This window comes from Protopterus annectens, chromosome 1.part2 (genome assembly GCF_019279795.1).
Source record: "Protopterus annectens isolate FY-2018-M chromosome 1.part2, PAN1.0, whole genome shotgun sequence".
In the NCBI taxonomy this organism is placed as follows: Eukaryota; Metazoa; Chordata; order Ceratodontiformes; family Protopteridae; genus Protopterus; species Protopterus annectens.
In genome coordinates, this window is record NC_056727.1 from 1,242,211,870 (window position 1) to 1,242,234,945 (window position 23,076).

Sequence of the window (23,076 nt, forward strand, 5' to 3'; positions counted from 1 at the left end):
ACTAGGAATTCTGTATAGAATCAAACCCTCCCTGAACACTTCACCTATAGCCTCTCTTGCTAAAACTTTCCTTTTCCCCTCCTTACTATATGGTGCCATTATTCTTTCTAACTTACAGACCTCTATTAGATCCAGAATAGAACAGTGTTACCACAAATTGGCCAAGTTTGCTACTAACTCAAAAATGTATACAAGTCATTGTACACCTTTACATAACCTTAATTGGGTAGAACTCCCCATCTACCTACATTATGTCCAGCTCTTAACTTTACACAACATCCTCTATAAACCCTTACCCTGTCCAGCCTTGAGCAACATAGTCAAACCTTAGAAACCCAACAGAGCCCTAAGATCCGAAGACAAAAAAATACATTACGGTAAACTCTCGGTTAACCGGCACCTATGTGGATTGGTAGATGCCGGATAACTGTAGTTTCTGGTTGCTTGAGAGTTGCTATCTGTTAAAAACTGGTTTGACTGATACTGTACCCTATAGTATTTGTTTGGTTTGACTTGTTCTAGGTTGGGGAGAGAGGGAATTTAGTCCTATCTTCCCTTTTAAAACTCTAAAAACATAAGGTATGTTTCTGGGTGGGTGGAGGGGAGACAAAGTGCAACACATGAAAATTGTACTCTATTTCTTCTAATTTTTTTTTTTTTTTTTTTGCTTGAGAGCTCTGGGGGCTTGAGTTCCAGTTAAATGAGAGTTTACTGTACTATCTCCAAGCCCTCTAAAATACTGGGACAGTGCCTGTACTCTTACTCTGTTGCAAAAGTTGGAACTCTGTCCCCTATCTACCAGAACAATTCCCAGCCAAGAAGCCTTCAGAATGTCTCTAAAACAACATCTTAATAATTCATGGCTGTGCTCGTGTTCTGCTCCTGGCTAATGTCACCTCTCTATTTCATTTCTACTATTCACTCCCCTGTCTGATGTTCTCCAAAGCAGACATTCTCACTTCATCTTATGGAATACTAACAAACTCTGCTAGATACAACAAATATGTTTCTGTTATCCCAACTTCCTATACTCTCCCCTTTCTCTTCCATCAGTTTTTTTCTCTAGTCTTTAAAAAACATGGTAACTGCTCAATATAAACACTGTCTAACTACGAGAATGAACTGGGAAAGATCATCTATTCATATTATGGAAAAATGGACTGCACTCACAACCTATGTATATAAAAATGTATTCTACTGTATTTATGCTACATACCTTCTGTTGTAACTAAACTGCTGAGTTGTCTGTTTTGAACATGAAACACTTTTTCTTTGTATTATACTAAGAAGCTGTAATATGTATGTAATGTGTGTGAATATTATATGTTTGTATATTATAGGTTCATAGGTGTGTACTAGGCTAACAGCCCCGGAGCTTATATAAGCCTAGCCCAAGACTGTTCCCTGGAATCATGCCGCCTGACGTTAGTTCCCATTGCCAAGCAAGGCCACTGAAGTGATTCCCGGGGTGAACTTTCTATTGCCCATCGGCTCGTCAAGATTTCTCTTAAAGAGGGACAGTGAAGTGCTCTGCTTGATGTGAATGGGAAGTTTGTTCCAGAGTATGGGATGTCTCTGGGTTAAGAACCTGTCCCTCCAGCATGTTCTGTTTATTGTGGTAATGAGGTTTAGGTCCCTGGAGCGTGTGGCACGGAGGGATTGGGATTTCTTTACGTGTTGAATATCTAACAGCTCTGGTCAGACATGGCTTTGTAGGTCGAGCAGAGATCACCTCTAAGTAGGCGATATGAGACAGAGTATAACTGGAGTTTTTTTGAGTCTGTCCATATAGGGCATGTGCCTAAGGCCTAAGATCCTCTTAGTGAGGTATTTTTGTGACCTTTCCAGTTGTTGTAGGTGTCTAGTGAGGTACATACCAAATGGGACATTGTATTCTATAATAGGTCTGATGAGGGACGAGTAGAGAGGGATTATGTCCTCTTTCTTCCTAGATGAGAAACCTTTTGTAATGAGATGTGCCACAAAACAGGACTTTCTGACTACAGTGGCAATGTGGTTCTCAAAGGACAGGTTGTTGTCAACCTGTGTACCCAGGTCTCATCACACATTCAGTGTTTAGTGGACTATCGCCTATGTGGTAGTCCATGGGCACTGAATTTTTCCCAAAGGGAATGACAGTGCACTTTTTGGCATTGCACTTAAGGCCGTGTTTCTGGCACCATTCATTGGTCTCAATGAGGCCTTTTTGTAGAATGTCTACATCAGTTGGAGAATCAATAATGGCTCCCAGTTTGTGGTCATCTGCGAACTTGGTCAGCCGGAGTCTTTTTGTGTTGGCTTGAACTTCAGAGAAGTAGATGCCAAACAGGAGAGAACCTAGGACCATTCCCCATGTTACACTACTTGTAACTGGTCAGTAGTCAGATTTGGAGTACATTACTTTCACAGTGTGGGTTCTGTCAGTGAGCCAGTTGGCAACTCCATCTAATGGTATAGGGGTTTATGCCTAGTTTAGTGAGTCTATCTATGATTCCTGAGTGAGGGATGGTCTCAAAGGCCTTGGCAAAATTTAGGTAGGCTGTGTGAACTACCCTGCCCATATCCATAGCTCTGGTGACAGACTTGAAGAAGTCTATCAGGTTGAGCAGGCATGATCTACCTTTCACAAATGCAAACTGCATGGGGTCCAGAGTTTGGAGATTCCCTATGTCCCTATTTATAAGGTCCATGATGATGCGCTCCATAGCCTTACATATCGGACTTGTCAGGCTAATGGGTAGGTAGTTTCCAGGGTCTGTAGTCACTCCCCCTGTGTAGAATGGGATGACCATAGCAGTGCGCCACTCGGTAGGAACAAAGCCTGAAATGAGGCTGTGATTGAACAGGGTACTCAGGTGTGGTGCCAGTTCACTTTGTAATTCATATTGAACACAGCCAGGGATATTATCAGGTCCCATGGAAGCTGTATTCTTGGCTTTGGACAGTGCATTTTTCACCTGTGTTGCCGTGATAACAGGGACTTGGCATTCCTCAGGTATTATAATAGGCCCTTTAGGGGGTGATGGAGGGTAAAGTTCGCACTGAAGCTGTCTGCCAGTATGTTGGCAATATCAGTTGGCTCTGTATATGTATTGCCATTGTGCTATAACTCAGAACAGATCTGAGTATTTCCATGTAGATTTTTGACATAACTATAGAATACCTTGTGGTTGTCTTTAGAATCTGCAGCAATTTTGTTTTCGTAGGTAAGTTTAGAGGATTTTTGCTGAGGCTAACAAAGGAGTTGTTCCAGTCTTGGGACTTCACCCTTTTCTGCAACAGTTTTTTCCTTCTGTTGTAGAGTTTGTTTATGATAGGGGACCACCAGATTGACTTCCTTTTATAGGAGGAAAGTGTCTTGGTTCTGTTTGATATGGCCTGTTCCATGCATTTGTGTATATGCTCATACAGTGCACTGGTGTATGATTCAGCTGTCATGCACCTATTTTCCATTTGCATGGGCATCGTGAAGTTAGCCACCTCTGTTTTTAGAAGCCCAAAATTGGCTTTAGAGAAGTTTTTTATAGTGGTTTCCTTTAGGGGGTGAGTGTGGAATGTGGATATCCATGGTGATTAGCTTATGGTCAGATCTGACCAGGGAGGAGTTGATTTCTGGTGTAGAGCAACGGTCGTCCATGTTAGTAATGACCAGGTCAAAGATGATGTTCTTCATTCCACATTGCTGCAGTCCTAACCATTGGGTAGTCCGCTGTCCAGTCGGCCCGAATACCAAAGTATATGGCTGACGTCGGTCAAGGCGCATTAGACTGACGTCAGTACGTCAGGGTACTAATGCGCATGACCGACGCCATATCTTCAGTCTTTTTTGCCGCATGGTCCGATGCAGAAGCAGTTCTTGCGAGTGCAGGTTGGCGTTCTGAAATATTTCCGAAGTCGGAGTTTCAGACCGAATCAAAGTTGGCTAAGTACCCCGTTGGGGAGCATTTCTTTTTTTCTTGCCTCAGTATTTAACCGGATGTCAGAAAAAGTGAATAACTGTATTTCTTGTGGGAAACAGATACCTCATAGGGATTACCATACTCTGTGTATACCTTGTTTAGGGCCTGAGCACGATGTTGTTGGTTGCCGCTCTTGTGCTAGATTTAATAAACGCACTATTAAGAGAAGGTTAGACTGTGCCAGGTTAGTGTTTGGGAAGCGTTGTAATTACAAAATGCCGTCGGATGCTCCGACGCCCGCTTCGTCTAAGAAGCGCAAAGACAAAACAGCGAAGCCTAGGGTTGATGAACCGGCAGTCCCGGACGTCGGTTCTTTAGAAGGCTCTGTGGAGCCAGAGGTTTTGCCGGGAGTTTCTTTGGAGTCTCAGGCAGACACTTTATTGTTACAGGATGTGCCCTCTCAGGAGGTAGGCCAGGCTGAGGGGGCTTCTCAGGTAACTGTTCTTCCCTCTGTTCCCAAGTTAGTTAGAGCTTCTCCTACTGTTGCCAAAACTTCTTTCAGAGGTAGGCCAAGTTCAGCTACAGTGGGGGTTTCTCCTAGCACTTCAGGTTCTGTGCCTAAGAAACATATGCTTAAAATGGCAGAAGATTTAATTACTATGATTAGAGGCTCTATGCCCCCTCCTGATAAGAGGCCTAGGGTGGAACCTGACTTTGAGAGTTTGGAACAGTATTCAGAGGCTTCGGAGTCTTCTGCGGAAGAATTGCAGGACTTTCCTCCTTATTCTGATTCTGATGTGGATGATTCCACACCTACAGCTTCTCCTCCTGAGGATTTCTCATTTTCAGAGACTCTGCATTCCATGAGGGAACACTTTAAATGGGAAGGCCAAGATTACTCTGATTCCAGGAAAAGGCTTAGGGAATTCTTATTTTTACCACAACATAGGCCCTTAGCTATACCTCCTGTGTTGAATGTGGTGGAAGATGTTTTTGCAGAGGCTTCCCTGAACCCTGACTCTTTGCCTCCTGCTCCTGTTAAACCTGATAGGTACTATAGGGTGCCCAAGCTCATAAGTATTTGTTTAAGAGTCCTAGGGCGGACCCAGACACTGTTTCTCAGGGGCCTAAAGGTGTTAAGGCCTCTGTGGTTAAAAATCCTGTTCCCACTGATAAAGAGGCACGGGCTTTGGATAGGTGGGGAAAGAAAGTGTATACTTCTTCCACTCTAGCCATGAGAGCGTTGAATTGTCAGTTTCACATGCTAAAATATCAAAATTATCTCCTTTCACAATTGAAATCTAAGGTGGATGCTTTGGCGGAAGGTATAGAGTGTAAAGAGTTGCTGGATTTACTTCATGTGTCTGAACAAGTGGGTAAGCATTCTTTGCAATGTGGTTTTGATGCTGTGCAGGCCTCCTCGAGGGTGGCTGCCACTAGTTCTGTTCTTCGCAGGCATGCCTGGTTGAGGGATCAGAATTTAGCTGAGCATGTTAAGACAAGGATTTTGGATGCTCCTTTACAGTCTGATGTGTTGTTTGGTTCGCCTGTGGAAGCAGTCCTGAAGAAAATGGAGGACAAAGCTAAGTCTATGCAAACTGTTAAAGATTTTTTGCAGGTGCAGCCACCGAAGTTTAGTAGAAATTGGCCTACTAAGGGATGGACATATCCTGCTTATGATTCCCAGTCTAGGGGTAGGTCTAGACGTGGTAGGGGCAGAGCTCAAGGTTCTTTTAGGCCTAGATCAGGAGTTCACCTGCTCAGACTTCTGGTGAGGGCAGGGGTCAGTCCTTTCGTAAACAGACCCAATGACCTGCTTTTTCAGCTGCCAGTAGATTCTCGTCTGGCAACTCCTTTGGGAGGAAGACTGTCTCTTTTCAAAGAAAATTGGGATTTAATTACTCAAGACAGATGGGTGTTGGATATCATTCACCACGGTTACAGGTTTTATTTCCATACATTGCCCCTTTCAAAGGCATGCCAGACGTTCCTCCTACACAAAGGAAAGAGGCTCACAAGCAAATTTCTCTGTTACTCCAAATAGGGGCCATTCAGCCAGTCCCTGTATCCGAAAGGGGCCTAGGATTTTATTCTCGCCTGTTCCTAGTACCAAAGAAGGGGAACACGTGGAGACCAATTTTGGATTTATCTATCCTCAACACTTATCTGGACATTCCCAAGTTCAAGATGTTGACGTTACAACAGCTTTTACCTCTGCTGGGCAAAGACCACTGGATGGTAACTTTAGATCTCAAGGAAGCTTACCTTCATGTGCCTATAAGACTAAGTTGCAGGAAGTATCTGCGTTTTCGAGCTGGAAATTCTCATTATCAGTTCTCTGCATTGCCCTTTGGCTTATCTACTGCGCCCAGAGTATTCACAAAGGTTCTGGCTCCAGTGATAGCTTACTTCAGACTAAAAGGAATTCAAATCTATCCTTACTTGGACGACTGCCTGATTCTGGCTCAAGCAAAGGAAGGCCTTCTACAGCATCTGGAATATGTTATAGCAGTGCTAAGATGCCTAGGGTATTCTGTGAACGAAATAAAGTCCAGTCTAGTACCCTCTCAAGACATGTGCTTTCTGGGTGTGAGACTGAATACAGCAGCCCAGATGGCCTTTTTAACCCCGGACAAACAACAGAGTCTATCCCTTGACTTTCATCAACTATCTCATCAGTCCGTGCTGACTGCAAGGACAGTCCTTCAAGCATTAGGGTTCATGGCATCTTGTATTCTGGTGCTTCCCAATGCCAAACTGCATATGAGGAAGCTGCAATGGTATCTAAAAAATGTATGGACACAGCACTGCCAGGATTTGGACACTGTCATTCAAATAATACCTTGCATTCAAAAGGAATTTTTGTGGTGGGCTCAGGAATGTCACCTAAACAAGGGACTCTCTGTGACCCGGCCAGAGGCGAGTCAGATTCTAACGACAGATGCCTCAGACATTGCTTGGGGAGCTCATCTAAATGGAAAGTGGATACAAGACAAGTGGCCTGTCAGACTACAGCATCTACATATCAACATGAAAGAGATGTTAGCAGTCCAGTTTGCATTAATGGCTTTCAAGGAGTTACTTCTTCCAGGGCAGGTGTTGATTCTAACAGACAACACAACTGTCATGTGGTACATCAACAAACAAGGGGAACACATTCTTACCCATTGTGCAGGCAAGCAATGATTTTATGGGAGACTGCGCTCAGCTTGCAACTAACTCTTCAGGCAAGGTTTCTGCCGGAGCACAGAACTCCTTAGCAGATGTGTTAAGCAGACAAATCATGGATCCCCACGAGTGGAAACTGGATCTTCATGTATTTCAAAGGTTGACAGTGTCCTGGGGAACTCCAGACATAGATCTGTTCGCTTCTCCACTAAACCACCAGCTGCCAAAGTTTTGCACAAAGAGGTTACATCACACAGCTTGGAAAGTGGATGCTCTTTCTTTCAGTTGGAAAAATCTTCATGTGTATGCTTTCCACCTCTGCCTCTTCTTCCAAAGGTGCTTCTAAAGGTCAGACAAGACAAGCCAAGGATGATTTTAATAGCTCCAGATTGGCCTCGGCAGCACTGGTACCCATTACTGAGGAGTCTAGTAAAGAAGCCTCCATGGCCTTTACCCTTGATTCCGCACCTGTTGTCTCAGAGAGAAGGCCACCTGCTCAATGTCAAGCTTCGTTCTCTTCATCTAACAGCATGGCATATTCTGTTTTGAGAGACAGCCGGTCTCAACTTCCTCAACAAGTTTTAAATGTGATTATGGAAGCTAGAAGACCTAGTACACGGAAAGTGTATGCAGAAAAATGGAAGAGATTTTTATTTTGGAGTGCAGCAAAGAATTTGGAGATTTCTGAGCCTAATTTGAGTGTGGCTCTTCAATATCTTACTGAGTTATTGGACAAAGGTTTGTCCTTCTCTTCCATTAAGATTCATGCTGCAGCAATTTCAGCTCACTATGATTGTGACCCACCATTGTTTTCGCATCCTTTGTTCAAGCAGTTTCTCAGAGGGGCAAAGAATATAAGACCCCACGTAGAGCTCCTACTCCTGCTTGGGATCTCAATTTTGTGTTGGAAAAACTTACTCTACAACCTTTTGAGCCTGCGGTACTGCTGATTTAAAATATTTGTCATGGAAGACTGCTTTTTGTTGGCTATTACTTCTGCAAGAAGGCTTTCTGAATTACAGGCCCTTATGGCAGTAGAGCCCTTTCTGATTTTCCATAAGGATAGGGTATCATTACGAACTAATCCTTCCTTTATGCCCAAGGTGGTTTCTAGTGTGGCTTTAAACCAAACTATTCATTTGCCTACTTTCTATGCAGATCCCCAAAATAAAGGGGAAAAGATTTTGCACACTTTAGATGTACATAGGCAGTTGCGTTATTATTTAAGCAGGACTAAGGATTTCAGGCAGTCTCAGCAGTTGTTTGTTTCTTTTGCTTTGAGTTCTCAGGGCAAGCCTGTGTCTAAGCAAACTATTTCTAAGTGGATTGGGTTTTGCATTTCTTTTGTTATTCCCATCATGGCAAGGAGATTCCAGCTGGGATTAGGCCTCATTCCACTAGGGCTACTGCCACTTCAACAGCATTTTTAAGGGGGGTGGCAACTAAGGATATTTTAGAGGCAGCTACTTGGAGTTCAGTGCATACTTTCTCTAAGCATTACCACCTTCCTCTCTACTCTAAATCTAGGGCTGGTTTTGCCACAGCCATTTTGCAAGGCATGTTGGCAGCTCCTGCTTCTTTATGATTTGCCAGCCTCCCTTACCTCTGCTTTGGGATTCTACCCAATGGTTAGGACTGCAGCAATGTGGAATGAAGAACATAGTACAGTTTTGTACCTACCATAAATGTAGATGTTCGAGGATCCACATTACTGCAGTCCAATTTACCCTCCCGCCTTCCCCTCTGTGTTTAGGGGTGGTGGTGTGAGTTGCTGTATATTATTGTACATCTGTATATATATATATATATATATATTGTATATAAGTTTGGTGCAGGGCTTTTTGGTGTTTTGGTTTGGGCCTTGTCTTTTTAGGGTCTTCTGACATCTGGGGCAAGAAAAGACTGAAGATATGGCGTCGGTCATGCGCATTAGTACCCTGACGTACTGACGTCAGTCTAATGCGCCTTGACCGACGTCAGCCATATACTTTGGTATTCGGGCCGACTGGACAGCGGACTACCCAATGGTTAGGACTGCAGCAATGTGGATCCTCGAACATCTACATTTATGGTAGGTACAAAACTGTACTTTTCTACCCCTGGTGGGGATAAGAATGAATTGGTCCAGGGCATTGGAATTAATGAATTCCAGAAAACGTTAACCAGGTGAGTTGGTACATGAGTAATTTTCCCAGTTAATGGAGGGATAGTTAAAGTCTCTCAGTATAAGGGTATTGGATTGTACCCTAATATTTTCCAGTGTGTTTAGGAATGTAGAGTGGGAGTCTTGGGACATGGTGGGGGAGCTGTAGCAGGCTACAACCTGGATTGCAGTTTTACTCAATGTTAGTTGTACCTGAAGTATCTCTGATGCGTTATGTTGGGCTACTAGTCTGCAGGTGTGCATATCCTGTATGAATATGGAGAAGCCACCACCCTTAGTGCTTTGGTGCAGGTTTAGTGAACAAAAGGTGTGGTATGAATTATAGCCTGGTAGTGCTGGGGTTCTCTCCAGAGCCTTGAACCAGGTCTCGGTCACTGCACAGATGTTGATGTTCTCCATTTTAAGGAATGCTTTGAGCAAGTGCATTTTTGAGATTTAGACTTCTAGCGATGAGTAGCATAACCCTCAGATTTCGTTTGCTTGTAGCTGTTACTGTGGTAATTTTGTCTTCAGGACATTGCCTAAAAAAAGCACTATATTATGGTCTCTATCTGGAGCTTTTCTCTCAGGGCCTCCACTGAAAATGGGTTCTTTTGACCCAGTCGGACTAGTCCGGTAAACAAATGTCAAATAAAATAAATAATAATGACCACACTGCCCCCCCCCCCCCCCCCCCAAGATTCAGTGACCTTCTGTGCAGGAGTTGGATTGTGAGGAAAGTTAAAGAAATGATGGCCTTGCTATCCTCATACCTCACCACCAACTACAGCAAACTTTGTGCACACCTCCCTCTGAGCACAACTGGTTTTAGACTAGAGGGATCCAGGGCAGAGGCCTGTACTACGTCTCTGTTAAAATCCTCTTACACAGCAAGGGGTGTGGGAGTCACAGGGCCCCCACAAACTTACTTTTTGTTTTATATTGCTACCTAGAAATTTTATGTTTGCACCCACACAAGTACTCTGTCCAGCACCGGGGGATAGTACATACAGAAACACACATGCATATACACATTCACTGACACCTAATTTGTCCCATGACAGGCCAGGTCTATCACAAGATGCACTGATTTTTCACACATATATTAACATCTATCCATGATTTACAAGTGAATACACACACACACACACACACACACGCACACACACACACACACACACACACACGCACACACCCACGCACACACACACACACACACCCACGCACACACACACACACACACACACACTGCATGCTTACCACTTAAGCAAATTGCAAAAATGCCATTACATCTACACCGCTTTCTTATGGTGCTGGAGGAAACCAGAGCACATGAATAAATGCGCACAGATACAGGGAGGAAATGCCGACTCATCACAAAAGAAGCCACACCCAGTAACTCAACCAGAAAGTCAAGTGCTATATGATGGAAATGCTATTCACTGTTACTAATTAGTTGCTCTTATAAGCATCCTGCCCAGACCACCAAAGATAACCATTTACCACATATATTGCTGATGCTTGACTGTAATGGAAATTGAAAGAAATTAAAACCAACTTAATATTCTTAAGTACACAACACCAACCCTTCGCGTGCACACACACACACACACACACACACACACACACACACACACACACACACACACACACACACACACATACACACTCACTCACTCTCACTCTCTCACTCACTCACTCACTCACTCACTCACATTCACATTCAGCTTAATGGTCTCCTTAGATTGACATGCAGTGGATGCCAGCACTAGGCTGTCCTTCCCCTCCAGTCTCCACCAGGCCAGTCATGCCTTGTGTATTTGCCCTCAAGTGTGCACATCCCCATCTTCCAACATGAGAGTGCTGAGTGGGCTTGGACCCTTAATAACTCTGTCTCATAAAATCCAGCCTTTGTGCCAGGACTGATGATTAAACTGTGGTCACCTAAGTCATAGTATTGGCTCCATCAGTCTTCAACATGCAGCTGGACTTCTCTGTGGCAATTTAACAACCAGTTATTTTAATTTTTTCCAGTACAAGAATGTGAATTCAGTTTTACAAATTAGCTATAGTTTATAATTGGCGTAGCTTTGTACTATTTACAGTTATGAACTTGTATGTATTTCACTATTTCCTAATATTTAACTGTCCTATAATTCCACAGATTTCTGACCACTTGCCACCTCGGACAGTAGGCTACCCTTGGTACTTGGCATACAGCACACTGGTGCATGGATTCAGCCTGAAGACCTTGTATCGAAATTTGCAACAAACATCTTCACCAGTGTTGTTAGTCATAAGAGATACTCAGAATCAGGTAGGAAATTACGGTCAGAAATGGTGACTTAACTTTTTTTTTTTTGGAGGGGGGGGGTCGGGATAACTTATCTGAAGAATGAAGCATATTAATTTTTTTTACAGTTGAACCATGTTCTGTTTCTTCACACATTTCTTTCTGTGGAAGAAAAACAGTTTGAACTCTGGAACTGCAGCAGATAGCTTGTTCTAAATGTAATAAGGATATTGCTACAGTTATAAGTACTGCACACAAAACTCTTCAGCACTTCAACTGTAACAAGTACAGTATTGGCATTCATTTCTGAATGCTGGTACTTGATTTCCACACCATCAACATCTGTGTTTGTACCTTCTTACACCTTACAGCTGGGGCAGCTGCTCCCTTCACCCCACCCCAGCTATTCCCATGGCACGGACTATTACATTTCATTTTGAAAATTTACAAGTGTAACCAGAAATGTGTTAAACAAATGTTGGCTTGTGTGTTTTTTTTTAATTGAAAATGAACGTTGTTTTGACTCCTCCATAAATATACTGCACTGAGCTTGGAGCAACCATCTCATGTACATAGCTCTCAGCTACCAAGATTTTCGCAGACTGTCCAGATTGTTTCTTCATATTTTGGTCCATTTTTCATAAAACTGCAATTTTCTGGCAAATCACTGAGGACTGAAGTCAGAAAATAATTGTAGACATTTGATTTTCAGACTTAATATTCTTCAGAAAATTCAGTTAATGCAAACCCTGTTATTCTATCAACTTTCTAAGTTTGTAAGAGGAATATTTAAAAGGTGTCCCTAGTTTTAGGCCTCTCCAAATTATTTTTGTCTTTGTCCAAATTTCTTGCTTTAAGAAGTTGAGAGGTTTGCAAATGTATTGTTTCTGCTACACTGTGTATACAGTTTAAGTTTCAGTCAGTTAGTATTCTATATTTGATATGCACATTTTACAGCAAACATTTTCACTTGTGTGTGTGGTCACAATCAAATGCATTACATAATATGTATGCATTGCATACATAAAGTTTATACATGAGTAGGTATTTGCTTTCCTTTTGTAATATTTCTGTATATTCTGCTTCTGTAGTGACTCGGAAGGGTTATGTGACCCCTCCATTTACCTGGTTAGTGTAACAAAGTGCATAGGTTTCACAAACAGCACGCCTGTGTTTTCATTTTTAATAGGGCTTGAAAATGTAAGATTTACTTAGCAAACAACTGTGATTCATTAGGTTGATGTCTACAACAAAGGAAAAGCTGCCAAAGAAAGGAAAGGTGTTTAAAAATTAAGCAGATATATGAGATTAGAATTAGATTAGAATGGGGTTGGATAAGGGTAATATAAAGAAACAATTGGAATAACTTGAATGATTATGCATAGACTACACTGTTCAGTGGATTGTGGTGGTGGCAGGCATGATGGTGGGAATTCATAATTACATACATATTGTTTTACAGGAAAATAAAAGAACTATAAGGCCAAAGATGAGACAGTAAATATAAAATATGAGGAAGTTCTATCCATAGAGATCCTTAAGTTACATAAATTTCTAAGGTACAAAGAGGAGAAATTCTCCTGAACAGGCTTACAGCAGTGAGATCGGGCAGTAGTTTAGTTTCAAACCAAGGGATTCTGAGAGAACTTGGATAAAGAATGGTTGACCCTCTACAAGCCCAGCTTCTTATCTTACTTAACATGGTAGTCAGTAAGGAGAAATAATATGGTAATTAAAGTTCAAGAAATAAGGCTGAAATAAGTTGTTAGTGAAGAATTGGTAAAACCATAGCTTTGACTTCAATCTTGCTTTATCGAACAGAGGACCATGGTGGTATTAATTGGGGAGGAGGCATGAGAAATGTGATAGATTTCTTTGACAGGTTGAGAAATTAATCTGGTAGAAGATCAAAAACAATATCTAGATGTTAGTAAATGTACAAGCATTGTTCTAAGCACTATATATTTATGAAATAGTTTGCCAGCTGATGTCTTAAAATGAAAGTAAGTTTAATTCCGTTAATTGGTAATACGTTAAAATGGAATGGAAATAAGGTACAAGGCTGCAGTTAATGGAACCCTGTCTGTGGTAGGATTGCGCCCGTTGGTGTATGTCACAGCTCATTACTAAGAGCAGTCATTTCCGTTGGAGATTATGATCAGTCTCCAATCATAACCAAATTATGTGCTTGAGACATTGATGCTGAGAAATTCACTTCAAGAGGGAAGCTTTAGAGGTATATCTTGTCATCCATGTCAAGAACGCGCAATACGAGTCATGACTGGTGAAACTTGGTCATAATTCTTTGTAATGCATGGAGCTGTATTTGCTCCTTTACTACAGCATGCTGACCCTGTCCCTGCCCCTTAGAAAAGCCCTTTCCACAACACTATCATTATTCGTAGTATTAGGGCTTTGGTGCACAAATCACAAACAAATATTTTTCCTTTTGTGGTCTTTTATGTATTGACTGTTGTGGCTTTCTGGTAAGTTGTTTGTCAAAAATGCAAGCATCAATCAGCTGTGCTTCATGCTTGTGCATTTTGATGTATTGTCATAATCTTACACACACACACACACACACACACACACACACACACACACACACACACACACACACACACACACACATACACAAAGTTCAGGGTGAAAAGTACATTAATATACTGGAGATTCTTCATGAGTGTTAGATAAATTGGTTTTGGAGCATTTAAAAACTCTGTAAACTTATCCATAGGTGGTACTAAGATGAGTGAGTGTAGTATTTTGTTGCTTAAACATTGCAGAAACAATAATGCAGTAAATAAAGAATCATACTAGAAATGTCAAATAAAGAAGCAGATTTGGAAAAGCAGTGCTATCTATAAAATCATTTGCTAAGAGGTTGCACTTTTTGTCATATTAGTGAGACTTTCACATCAGAATCATGGTTTATATGTAAATATTTATCATTAGTTATCTAAGGTAATGTTGTGTAAATATCACCTAGAACAAGACATATTGTAATATTTGCACTGCTGACTAGAAATGCCATAGCATTTGTTTTTGAAATATTAAGTACAAGGTTCATCAAATTTAACCATTCATTAACTAAAATACATTTGATTTTCAAACCACCTAGATTAGTGGGATCAGTGGATGAAACAGAACTGCAGAACCTGCATATATCACAGAGTATGTGACACACAAAACTAGAGTTAAGAGCATTAGCCATAATATGCAGCCCTTTGGAACCCTGATACTAATGATAAACAATGCAATGGGTACAGCAGAACCTGGAAAGTCAGAGGAGAAAAAGGAAACAGCGAGACACACTACTTGATCTCATGACGAATCATGAAGATAACCACGGACCACTATCCAGTTAGTAATAGCTCCCAGCCTAGGAGGAGCCTCACTCTTTCCACTGCCATATATTTAAACAGTTTTACCCAAGTGAGTGGAAATTAGCCAAGGGAAAACTGTTTATGAACAGTATGTAAGTATTTTTTACATACATACAGCTACAGCTTCTTGGTCCCCTTCCTCCCCCAATACACACACAAAATTGCCAGATACTCCACATACTTCTGGTTAGAGCTGGTGAGCCCCAGTCTTACCCGGAACCAGTGCCAATGATTTTTTGCATCAATACGTAGACTGGCAATCACAGGCTGCAGTGAATGCATGCATTTCTGTTTGCATATATGCATATACAAACAAACGTGCAGTTCTCAGCCTGACCAATTGTAGTTGATGTATGTAGAAACACATTTTAATGATAGATGAAAGACTGAATGGCCCGTGCAGTCTTTCCACATGCTTACCTTCTGAATAAGCTGCAAATTCTGCTTAATGAACAACAACTAATTTTCTTCCTCTTGACCTAATGACTTTGTCTGTCACATGTATTCTTGAAATTTGACACTATTTTTGATACTACCTTTTCAGAAAGGCCCTTCTGTTATCCACTATTCTTCCTCTGAAAAATATACTTTCTCTTTTCTCCATTGAAGCTTAATCCTGTGTTTAAAAATTCTAATTGTATTCCCAAACCTCTCATTTTTAGAATAGCATGTTTACTTAGACTCTGATGATTCCATTGAGGCACTTAAATGTTTCTGTTGTATCCCTCCACCTTCTTTCTTCAAGACTGTGTACATCTTTTAGCCTTTCTTTAGATGACTTCTGATGAAGACTACACCGTTTTTGTTGCCGCCTTCTGTGCTGCTTCTAACCTATGTCCTGGAGAAAAGATTTCCTCAGAACTACAGTTACTACTTCAAGATGGAGGTTTCACAATATAGGGAAAATATCAACATTTTGTTTTCTACCATTGAATTAATTCTCTGTACATCATACAGCTGTGCCTGCCTTCATTGCTACTAGTCGCATTGTGTGCCTACTGTGTTGTTCTCTACTGTTATCATACCAATACCTTCCAAACGCTACATCTTCAAAAATGTTTTAGTTGGGGGGGCCTACCTTTTCACATTCTACATATCAACATAACTAGCAGTTGGAGGATATCTACATAGGTACCTTTTTATCTCTAGGTGTTTGTTTCCAATCCAGGGGCAGCAAGCTCCTACAAACGCATTAAATAACCATAATGCTGTTGATATATGTGTATATAATGGTATAGTGGGCATGTTTGAATGACTAGATTCAAGAAATGCTAACCATAATAATATTTTAGCTCATTACCATAATATGACAGTAGCCCTACTATAATACACACAGTATCAAAATACAAGCAAAACTGTCCACAGTTATATATTTCAGTTTTTCACACACTGACAGAGGCAGCACTCCCTCTGCCAGAATAAACAATTGTTAGCAGTACTGTTCGTTGCAGTATGCTTCATCTCATTCTAACCGTAAAATAAAGGCATCCCCCCAACATAAGACATCTTGACTAAATGTAGGAAATGTCAGTAATGTATTTCATCCATAGCCAGCATTAGGCACCTGTGGCTGCAGGGAAAGGGCCCTCCCTAGTCATCCATCATTATGTGGCAACCACAGCAAAAGCTGCAGTTGTTTGGGGGGTGGTAAAGGGGAAAAAAAGATTGCAGATTTTCTGATCTAATTACGTGTTTTATCTCAACAGGCATGCATTATAACCCTGATTCAGATAAAACTGGTTAAGTGAATACAATGTTAAAAAAAGATCATTCATTCACCAATTACACCCTTTATCTAAACATGATTGCAGTATAACCCTGTTTAGGATAAAGGTAATAGGTAAATTAATGTGAGGTAAGAAAAAAATAATGTTCATTATCTGATTACATGCTTTATCCTAATCAGGGTTCTGGTATGTCCCTGTTTCAGTGAAGCTGAGAATCAGTAAATGAATGTCAGGTAAACGCTAGAGACTGGTTGCTAGGATAACCAATTCTAAGTGCTTATTTGGGAATTTAAAAAGAGCAGATGATCCCAGTCTTCATGGATTTTTTTTTTTTTTCGTTCAGGGAGTTTTATAAATACTGGGTAGACATCAGATACACGTACATCTGAGTAGTCTGTGATTTTACTGAATGTCCCTGATTTTGTATCATATGTTTGTTCCTCATAAAAATTTGCAATTTTCTGTTAAAATGTTAGGGACTGTACACACAAATAATGGCAAACATTGGCATTTCAGACTTTATATCCTTTCAGAAAATGCAAACCTTGTTCTACCATTTTTCAAAATGTTTAAGAACAGTATAATCTCTGACTTTGCTCATTAGTTAAGGGTTTTTACCTATTTGTTATCTGTAGAGGAAAAGTATAAATGCTGTTTGCTTATTATGCTGGCTTTGCAGGATTTATCTGATGTGTGTGAAGCAAATTTTGAATACTTCAGTGTGTGTGGCTACATTTTATGTAGAACTTGTCTGAAATGAATTAGTGTTTTTCATAAGTTCATAGGTACCTACTAGGCTGTTGATCTGTGAATATGTTAAGAAGCCTAGCCTTACATTCCCATGGTAGTTTATAGCACTTACATTTTGCATGCAAATAACCGAGAGGCTGGACAATAAGGACATGTTTGTTTATTTACTTGTTGCCGTAGTCCATGAGGAACATGGGTGCTAAACCAGGAATGAATTTATGGTTTCACACCATTCTTCCAGCTTACATTTGAACAGAGTAACAGAAGTATTTTTCTTTATATAGCTTGGAAGATGGCTCCACAGAACAGGTATTCTCTGTGATAAATACCTATTCCTCCAACATGTCTAGCTACGTTGCAACATAGTTTGAGATCCCAAAATCGGGGACATTTAGGAACTGTAAATATGTAATAGGTCTGACAGGATAGGTTCTGCTGAGGCTTTATCTGGGAGGCAGAAGTCTCCTTGTAGTAGCCTGTGTATGATGCTGAGAAAGGGATAATTATAATGAGAAGAGAGATCACGGTTATAGTTTGGTATTTGTAGCTTTTACAGAGGTGGCTATAAATGCTGTATGTACGTGGGAGCTGTCTGTAGATAAAAATAATCAACCCCCTTATATTTTGCTCAGTTTAAACAATCACTGATCTGGCTTTGCTAGACAAGTGCATATTTGTGTGAAGTCTGATGGAATATTTTACTGTAATTACTTGGTGTTTGTGTGAACCCAGCTTGAATTACCATGACAGTTATTGCAATTAGTTTGTTTTAATGCACAGACATCTGAAGTGTACAGTCAGTAAAATAGCTGTAATTAATGAGTACAGAGGCCCTTATGAATAAAAGCGACTTGCCCCTGCAGTAATAACCAATGATGTGGTGTGGTATATTGAAGATTTTTACCCATGGTTGGTGTGGTAAATAAAGCCAACCGTGGGTAAATTTCAATATACCACAACCACAGAGTCAGTTATTGCTATTACACAATGACATTGTTTAAGAAATAAAATACTTATTTTTCTTAAATAATGTCTTTGCATAATGCCTCTGTGCTGCCCTACCGCAGTTTTGTGGTATCCTTGGGCTTTTTCTGATGTACTACGCATGCGTATGGGACTTGTGTTCTCACAGTTAGGCAGTACATCAGTGTTGTGCAAAGGAGGCAATGGAGAAAGGAAGATCTCTGGGGTTTTTTGTTTGTTTTTTGTTGAAAACAAAGAAAAAAAAAAAGAAACCGGGAGACTTAATGAACGAGGCGGAGCCGAGACAGACAAAGGATAATCAGGTAAGTTTCTATAGTTTTGCATAACTTACCTGATTATCCTTTTATTTTTGTCTGCGCCATCTCTGTCGTTCAGTTCAGGTCTTCTGTTTTTATTTTTTGTTAGTTTTAAAAAAAGAAGAGTGAAAAAATTGCAAGATGTACTAATGGGAAAAAGAGCAGGTGACCAGACCTTTTCCCATTGGTATATTCTCGGATTTACAACGGGCATGCTGTTTGGGCTGGCCAATCAGCGTGCTTGTTTTTGGATATTAATAGCCAGTCGTATAATTGCTGTTAAACAGTCAGTGATATGGTGTGTCAGCAGTAATGACAGTGTAACACATTAAATGAAGTCCATGTCAAACTGTATTGCTATGGCTTATGATTGGGTGTGGGGAGGGGATTTTCAGGGGATTTAAGAGTAACTCATTTGCAATTATTTCACTTATAATCACAAATATCAGTCTTCCATATAAGTGGCTGTCTGTGGTGGTTTGACAGTAGCAGGATGTCTTTGAAAGCAACTGCTCACCGGCACAGCAGTACATAGCGTTGTCATGTGACTGCACTTTATTCAGGTTGAGTTCCTGGCTATGATATTTTCTGTTTGCCCTCCCTGTTTCCTTTTGTGCTTTCTACCAGCTCCCTGACATTCCTCTGTTTTCACTGAATGTGAGCATGCAGTGTGTGTTTGAGCATCTTGTGATATACCTGGCTTGTCAGGGGCTGTGTGTGTGTGCGTGTGTGTGTGCGCATGTAAGTGTGGGCGCACGTGTGTGTGTTTGGAAAAATATCACCATTTTTCTATCTATGGACTCGCACAGTAATGTCAGGCACATACACTACTCTTTCAGGTACATACCTTTCAACTTCTAAGCACAAGAAATGGGTGGCAAAGTTCAAGGAACAGATTTTAAATGTTACTCTTATAAACTTAGAAAGCTATTAAAGTTAGACATTTTGTATTAGCATTTATTTTCTGAAGAATGTGAAGTCTGAAAGTCAGATGTATGCTGTTTAGTGACTTCAATCCTCAATGATTTAAAAGAAAACCACAGATGTTATGAGGAACAGACTAAAAATATGAAGCAAAACTCTGGATTTTTTGTGAAAATCTGGACAGTCGAGAGGTATGCCTGGGTAGTAGGAAAGATGCAGTTAACGAATTGTCTTTCAAACATAAGGCATAAAATGCATCACAGAACACCCATACCCTTCTAACTTACAGGGCCCTAGTGGCCTCCACACCCCAGACTGTATGAATGGATTTTGGCATGGTCTTATTGGTAGCCTGTGCCCCAAGTCTGACCTATTCTAAAGTTAGCCCTGCTCAGATGTGTGCAAAGTCATTAGCTGTGGCTTTTTGGGGGTGGTTGTAGATATTTATTTAACTGTTCTTGCATTAAAACCTGTTTATTGCGTGAGGACTGCAGACAAATAACTGCGGTGGTGGTGCTGCAGTAGCATTGTCGCCTCACAGTAAGATGTCCTGTTCGATTCTCAGTTAGAGCGTCTTCTGTGTGGAGACATGCATGAATGGGCTTACCTTCATTGAAGGTTGTGCATCAGGGCCAGCAACTCGGCACGTAAAAATCTACTGCCAATCATTAGCGGACTGGAGTTTCGCTGTGGTGACCCCTAACCGGGAAAAGCCGAAAGACACAACAACTTTTTCTCACACGCCTCAGAGGTGTGCAGAGAAGGTCACTATAGCTTATGTAGGAGCAGTGTACTTTCTAGGAACAAGTTAGAATACATTACTGTGATAGTTTTTTTTTTTCCTTTACTGTGTTCATTATTTTTCACTTTCCTCACATCAAACATCAGCCATAGTTGCATGTGACTATCTTTTGGGGGTAAGGGTAAAGAGGTATGTTTATATATATCCAGCATTAACAAGTTGAAATATATTACTGAGTTCTGTTTGCTCTTTTAGTTTTGTCCCATCCTGACATCAGAGAGATGCAGAGATGGCGGCTTCTTTTGGGGGTAGGGGGTGAAGACACATGTTGTGCATATGTATCATTACCCACTTAAAAATGTATAACTGTGGCCATCTATTTCTTTGCTTTTTTCCCAATCTAACACCAGAGGGATGCACATAATATGACTGTCTTTTTTGGTTGTAGGGTCAAGAGGCCTGCAGTATTAGAAAGGATTCATGTGTCCTCATAAACATTTGTGTTCTCAGTTTATTGTCAGTTATTGTTTTGTCAGTTTTGAACATTAAGCCTTGGACACAACCTTCTTCCATGAAAAGAAAAAACTGAATTTCTTCCTTACTCATGACCTTTGTTTGAGTCATCACTGGATCAAAATGTTGGAAAATGCCATAAAATGCACTTCTGAATATCTACAGCCTAATAGTTTCTGAGGGCTTGGGGACCACCACATCCCTGTCTTAATTCAGTTATTTCCTACACATTTATTACTATGCAGTCTTCACCATTTAGGGTGAGTTAAAAGGATGCAAGGAAGATTAAGGTCACAGTATCACTGAATTTCTTTCCTTAATCTTGATTTTGTTTAGACTATCATTGGATGAAACGGTTGTTAAAAATTCTCTAAAATACACCACAAAGCATCTAGAAAAGCATGGCTTCTTGAAAAAGATGAACAGTAAGACAAAATGTAAGAAAGAGTAATGTATTCTACATGATGTGGAGAGGCCAGGATGAGGGGAAAATAGTTTGGGGGTGGGTGGCATCGTGGATCCATTCATCTAGGGCACCTTTTCACCTAAGACTGGCCCTATACGATGCATGAGTTTAGAAAGATTGCTGTTAAGTAGCTGTTTTTTTTGATAATAACAACAGAGTACAAAAACGTTTAGTACGACAACTCTGGCAACAAAAAGTAGAAAGGGTTGTCACCAAAATTAGGGAGTCTATAACAAGGAAGATAATAAGAGATCCTGTACAGGTGCTAGAAATATTTTGGAAATGTTATGAAAGTCAGAAATATGTAAATCAAAAAAGTACAAATGGAAATGTTTATGAAATATGGCAAGGTTGGAGGTAGATGAGGCTCAATTACTAACAGGATAGGAAGAGATGAGAGAAAAGTGGGTGATATATAATCAAACCACAGGAAAGTCTTCAGTAATAGATGATATTCCTGTGGAAGTTTGGAAGCCAGGAGAGAAAAAGCTGAAAGATCTGGAAGGTTTTGTTTAACAGTATTTTACGAGGAAGAGAAACACCAACATCCTGAAAGAAAGCCGTGGTAGCTGTAATACTTAAAGTGGGTAAAGACCTATCAGATCCAGCTTCATACAGTCCCATTTCAATCCTAAACCATGATTTTAAAGGTTTGTCTATAATGACTAAAAGAATGGCAAAGGTGATGCCAAAATTGATAGATATGGATCAATGTGGTTGTGTGAAGGGCAGACAAACATGTGACAACATTAACAGGACATTGTTGATACAGAGGGAAGCAGAATATACAAAAATACTACTGTTGTTGGTTTGTCCTGATGCAGAGAAAGCATTTGAGAGAGTAAGCTGGGAATTTATGAGCAGAGCAATGGAAGCATTTGCATTCCCTGATAAAATTCTAAGGCTGATTAGGAGGATAGTATGAGGGACTGGAGCCGAAAATTAAAGGAACTGGGTTCCTCTCTGATAATTTCTGTTTGAGAAAAGGAACCGGGCAGGGGTGTCCTCTTTCCCCTTTATTATTTGCATTATATTTAGAACCATTGGCAACAAAATAAGGGACTCAGAAATTCAAGGATATAATTGGTATGGTAGTCAAGAAAAGCTGACTTTATTTGCAGATGATATTATTTTATAATAAGAAAGCAGAGAGTTGGTCTTTAAATTTGGAAATAAGGAAAATAATCAATGCATTTTGCAATATACACTCAGTACTATACAGGACATGTTTTCTGTCTGCAACCCTCAGTGCACTGTCCCACTTCCTACATTAGTACAAAAAGTTGCCAACTTTACTGCATTGGTCTACATATGCAGATATGTCCCTCTGGGGGAGCAGAGTGGTGAGAAATCAAAGACAACTTAATAGTGGCATTTTCCAATTTTGTAGTCACACCTGCAAAAGTTTCCATATTGTGCTCTTAATTTAACAAATCTACAGTAATAAATTCTTCCTGTCTGTATAGCCAAGGAGTTGATAAGCTTTGTTATGGAAGCCTTAGTTTTAAACAGACGGTTGAGTTAGCTGCTGTTTATAAGGTCAAGATGATAACCTGAATACCCCCTCCCCATACATTGTGATTGAACATTTTGGCTCAGTGTACTAAATATGTGTTTGAACAAATATTGAATCTTACTGTAGTAGTTTTTACTATTTTATCCGCATGTCTATACTGCTAGAGCATTGATGTGCCATCAAAAGAAGAAATTAAATGTGATTTACATTGGTCCACACTCTCTCCTTATGTGGTACAGATTTACCTGTGCATTTAATAGTATGGGCCA

The 23,076-nt window shown here is 40.5% G+C and overlaps 1 protein-coding gene across 2 annotated transcripts in view; it reads left to right on the forward strand.

The window, feature by feature from the left end:
* LOC122792322 (nuclear receptor coactivator 7-like) overlaps positions 1–23,076 on the forward strand; it is a 1,388,015-nt gene that overhangs the window by 1,276,053 nt on the left and 88,886 nt on the right. For both annotated transcript variants that reach the window (XM_044060116.1, XM_044060117.1), the window contains one exon: positions 11,375–11,527. In XM_044060116.1, the coding sequence (XP_043916051.1) occupies positions 11,375–11,527 (153 nt within the window). The remainder of the gene's footprint in view (positions 1–11,374; positions 11,528–23,076) is intronic.